This window comes from Lepisosteus platostomus, chromosome 23, assembly GCF_059453375.1.
Source record: "Lepisosteus platostomus isolate fLepPlt1 chromosome 23, fLepPlt1.hap1, whole genome shotgun sequence".
NCBI lineage: Eukaryota > Metazoa > Chordata > Actinopteri > Semionotiformes > Lepisosteidae > Lepisosteus > Lepisosteus platostomus.
This window is the reverse complement of record NC_142633.1, coordinates 12,108,620-12,113,870: the sequence shown is the minus strand read 5'-3', so window position 1 is coordinate 12,113,870 and position 5,251 is coordinate 12,108,620. Positions and strand designations below refer to the sequence as shown.

Here is a 5,251-nt window from a genome sequence, read left to right as displayed (position 1 = left end):
CACGTTTGGTCTGTTACGACTGCAAGCAGGTTCAAGCAAAGCCAGCCTTGCCCTAGTTTGCTATCTCTGGGAGAATCAGGTTCCTGCTTCCTCCTTTAGCCTCTTCTCAGCAGATTTAAGAGGGGAGAAGCTTTAAGGCAGTTCCTGTTTTAGAATCATTTCATGATTGAGCCTTACTGTAACTGAAATGAGCAATATGTGGGCAACATTTATTTCAAAGAATAAAAAAACGTTTTATTACAGTATTTACAAGGGTAATTTCTCAGTATTGCACTGTGATTTTATCCATCGATCTCAGTCCCACTAAACACACTATTGAATCTAGAATAAATATACAGGCCTGCAGGACATACAGTAAAAAGGCAGATGCTTACTTTGAGTCGTAGGTGTCACTGCAGAGTGCAAACAAAAACTTTAGAGAAAGACAAACACAAGGAAAGGTTTCACTTTCAAAACATTTCCCTACAAATTCTTAGGATATCAGAGCTGTATGAACAAGAGAGTAAATAATCTATCCTTTTATCAGAAACCTTCTAATCCCTTAAGGGTTGTGACAACCTGGAGCATGGCCCAGAAGCAGAGGGTGCACAGCAGGACTGTCCCCTGGACAGAACTCCAGTCCAGACCAGCGAACACAGCTTGGTTGACAAGGAAGCCCAGAAAAAAAAGGACTGACCTGTCGGTATGCATTTCAGGGCATGTATTAATGATGGCATGCAGTCCAACACGTGGCATATTCAGAAAAACAGCCACCTGATTGATGACTCATTCTTTTAAAGAATCCCTCTTGATTCCCACAAGGCATTTTTTCTTTTTCTTGCACAACAGAAATCACAATTGGTTCTGAGAAACACGTTGACTTGTTTCTATAAACACAGGAGGTTATAGTACACTGTACAGTTTTGTTCTGTTATTCTAGAAATATTTCCTTGTATATATTTACAGTACTAAACACATATGTGTAGCAAAAAAAGCCCTTTTCTTTTCAGTGACATACAGTAATTAGAGGGAAGTGTCTTGTCTACTGTATTCAAACCCCAAATTAAGTTGGGTTTTTTTGCACATGGAATTTCCAAGCTGAAGAAGAGCTCTGTATGGCAGGTTTTCTATGAAGGGACAGAGCTGTAAGAATGTGGGCTGAGGAGCAAGGCCTTCCTTTGCTTAACAGCAAATCCAGACATCTTAAAAGCCATACTCCAAAGATGGAGTCCTACAAACAGTGGACAAGAACAACACAATTCCACTTTTTAGTTATACCGCACTTAAGCAACATCAAGCTTAAGGGCACGCAATCATATTTAAAAAGGAACACCGAAAAGACCCACACAATGCAGACCTGGTCTTGTACTAACAACACGATTACTCATAAGTAAAATAGTATCACCCTCGATATAAGGTGAGGACTCAGGACTTCTAGAGGTAAATAGCAATGGCATTCAGTCCAGTCTTCCGAGGTTTTTGATCTAGGATGAGAGCCCCAACATTATTCAGAGCATCAACCACAAAACCAGAGAAAGGCTCATGCATCGAAAGGTGTTATATTCCTATTAGCAAACACTTTAAGCCATCAAAGCATCAAGGCACCAAATACTGTAGATATCTCTGTCCTCCATCAGACATTTCCTAGCTTAATGAGCTTTTTAATTCACCTGCAGAATATTAATAGAGCTGAGATCATAGCTTTGATACTGCCTGTGTTAACTTCATGAGCTTTTCCAGTCCAAATTTGATCATGGCAGGCAGCAAATGATAGCTTGTCCAAAACATGACAGCTCAAACCCCAAACTACAGAACAGTGCTGTACATAGAGAACAGATATGACTTTAATTTGGACAACAGCTGGTGGATTCATGGTCTTGTTTTCCTTTTGTCTGGTCACAGAATTGCTACATTTGGGCAAAGAGTCCTTGTGCATCCTGCTCCCAGTTAGTCAACATCTTCTGCTCCCTGTACTGCAGCCTGTTCTGCTCGTGTGTCATCCAGAGTGCTATATCCTCCTTATGTTTCTCTAGTATCAAAAACAGTTGTTGTCCTGTCACACATAGCGTAATCCACCGGGATATAGTGAAGCGGTCCTATGACTGTCTTTCATTTTTCTCATTCAGGCAATCAGACAGGAGCCTAAATGAAAACAAGCAGAGAGTCTTTGATGCAAGAGTCAAACAGACGTCCCTGTCCGTACTTCCATTTGAGTTGATGTATTCATGCATCACATCTTCCCATTTTAATGTTTTGAGTACTGTCATTACTGGAGATGGACTTATGGGGCTAATATATCACATAGACGCACTTCAATGAGTTCAATTTTAACACAGCTCTTATATGTATTAGATGTACATTTTGTCTCGTATTTTTGGAGGTAACTCAGATCTAAAACATGCTTTTTCATTGTGGTTTAATGAATCACCTCTGCTTACTAGAGGCCTCTCAGAATTACCAGTAATATAGACAGAAGTAAGTCCTTAAATTGTTATTATAGCCGTTTTACAGTTCAGATGGAGCTCATCCCAGTAATCAGTATGTAGATAGAGATCTCATACTTGAATACAGTACACAGTTAATGTTGGAAACTTTTTAGCCCAATCCTGTGTCCACTTTCAAGGGAACCTTATAATTCTACAAGAGTTGAGACACAGAAGATGTCATGAAGTCCTTAATAACCATTTAAGAGGATCAAATAAGTTCCTAATGAGAAAAATATCATTTACTCCATCAAAGCTTATTGTCTCCTCCAAATCCATGTCACACAAGCACAGCTTGGGCAGGAGAAAAGCCCGTCCAATCCACGTAATCTACGACGAGATGTTCTCTTTGTTCCCCTTTGCCTTTTAGCTAAGAACAGTAATCCATGTTCACCTGCTGCTTCTGCAACGATCCCGTCCAGAGAGTGCAGTCTAGTAAAAGAGAAATCCAGCCGGACTTTCTTCAGCTCATCTCCTCATGGAAGATTCCAGCGGGCATTAGCAGTGTGTGCCCTGCTATAGGATTTGAGATGGAAGGGGAGAGGGGGATATAGAGGGGAAGGATTTGTTTCATTCTGTTTTCACATTTTTCCTTTTTACGGTGCCTCTCTCATCCTTACTGTTTCTTTCTCTTTGAATATAAAGCGGAGTGCCTTGTTCAGTGGCGCCATCTCCTTCTGATTCCTCTGTACCTTGATCGAGGTTCCTCCATCCGTTCACTCCATTTCCCTGTCCCTTCGCCCCTCCACCCACCAGGCTCTCTGCCTGTCTGTCTCCCTCACTTGCTGGTAGCTGGAACAGGGAAGCACAGGTCCTTGGGCTCCTCTTCTTGCACGCACACCCTGGAACTGACGGGGTCTCTGGCCCGGATCGCCTCGTTCTCGGGGTTCTTTATGGATTCCTGCTGGGGGAAGCTGATAAGGGCTTCTCCAGCTGCCGGCTCTCCGACTTCTGTCCTCTTCTCCTCTATCTCATCCCTCCATTCTGTCTTTGCTCCCAGAATCACTGTTCCTGGAGAGATGATGTAGATTGATCCTGGTGGGTACACACAGAACATAGTTAGACACACAAGCATTTTAGTAATACTAAAACAAACATGCACAACCAAGGTCCTACAACAGATCTCTCATGCACAACTCTGTGTTAAATCGGGATCTCCGATTTCTGTTTTGGTACTTCTTAGAAACTCATCAATATGCTGTACAAGTATGGATAAAATATATTGAGAAAATATGAGGAATGCAAAGATCTATACCACAATATACTGTAGATGGTCCTGAGAGATTTAGAATGCTGAATTCAATAACTTGGTCACACATAATTATGTTCTTAGTTTCCTTTCATCAGGATCCCCTATCTGTTGGGGTTGGAAGAGTTAACTGCCTTTCCTCAGGTGGGCACAGAGTTGTAGTCCCAGAACTTGCTGAGCACCTAAGAGTTCACAGCATTGCAAAGAGTGATGTATCCCTTCCCTTGCAGGAGTACTAAGCATTGGGCGGTCACTCTTCCCACAATAAAGTGCAACGACCTGGCACTTAGTATTCCTGCAGGGAAGAGCGACTGCCTGACCCCTAGTCCTCTCTCACTGAGGAGCGACTGCCTGACCCCTAGTCCTCTCTCACTGAGGAGCGACTGCCAGACCCCTAGTCCTCTCTCACTGAGGAGCGACTGCCTGACCCCTAGTCCTCTCTCACTGAGGAGCGACTGCCTGACCCCTAGTCCTCTCTCACTGAGGAGTGACTGCCAGACCCCTAGTCCTCTCTCACTGAGGAGCGACTGCCAGACCCCTAGTCCTCTCTCACTGAGGAGCGACTGCCAGACCCCTAGTCCTCTCTCACTGAGGAGTGACCACCTGACCCCTAGTCCTCTCTCACTGAGGAGCGACTGCCAGACCCCTAGTCCTCTCTCACTGAGGAGCGACTGCCAGACCCCTAGTCCTCTCTCACTGAGGAGCGACTGCCTGACCCCTAGTCCTCCCCCACTGAGGAGCGACTGCCAGACCCCTAGTCCTCTCTCACTGAGGAGCGACTGCCTGACCCCTAGTCCTCTCTCACTGAGGAGCGACTGCCAGACCCCTAGTCCTCTCTCACTGAGGAGCGACTGCCAGACCCCTAGTCCTCTCTCACTGAAGAGTGACCACCTGACCCCTAGTCCTCTCTCACTGAGGAGCGACTGCCTGACCCCTAGTCCTCTCTCACTGAGGAGCGACTGCCAGACCCCTAGTCCTCTCTCACTGAGGAGTGACCACCTGACCCCTAGTCCTCCCCCACTGAGGAGCGACTGCCTGACCCCTAGTCCTCCCCCACTGAGGAGCGACTGCCAGACCCCTAGTCCTCCCCCACTGAGGAGTGACCACCTGACCCCTAGTCCTCCCCCACTGAGGAGCGACTGCCTGACCCCTAGTCCTCTCTCACTGAGGAGCGACTGCCTGACCCCTAGTCCTCTCTCACTGAGGAGTGACCACCTGACCCCTAGTCCTCTCTCACTGAGGAGCGACGGCCTGACCCCTAGTCCTCTCTCACTGAGGAGTGACCACCTGACCCCTAGTCCTCTCTCACTGAGGAGCGACTGCCTGACCCCTAGTCCTCTCTCACTGAGGAGCGACTGCCTGACCCCTAGTCCTCTCCCACTGAGGAGCGACTGCCTGACCCCTAGTCCTCTCTCACTGAGGAGTGACCACCTGACCCCTAGTCCTCTCTCACTGAGGAGTGACCACCTGACCCCTAGTCCTCTCTCACTGAGGAGCGACTGCCTGACCCCTAGTCCTCCCCCACTGAGGAGCGACTGCC

At 46.6% G+C, this 5,251-nt stretch overlaps 1 protein-coding gene across 2 annotated transcripts in view; it reads right to left on the bottom strand.

Moving 5' to 3' along the window:
* Window positions 1-208: 208 nt before the first annotated feature.
* Window positions 209-5,251, bottom strand: part of LOC148642053 (uncharacterized) — a 30,064-nt gene continuing 25,021 nt past the window's right edge. Inside the window, exons 10-11 of one of the 2 annotated variants that reach the window (XR_015929647.1) lie at window positions 2,857-3,497; window positions 209-2,121 (exon numbers count right to left, since the gene is read on the bottom strand). Coding sequence is in view for 1 of the 2 variants with exons in the window: in XM_088617347.1 (XP_088473473.1) it covers window positions 3,241-3,497 (257 nt within the window). In the remaining variant the exon portion in view is untranslated. Of the gene's footprint in view, window positions 3,498-5,251 lie in introns of both variants that reach the window. The other variant, XM_088617347.1, reaches the window with a different exon arrangement.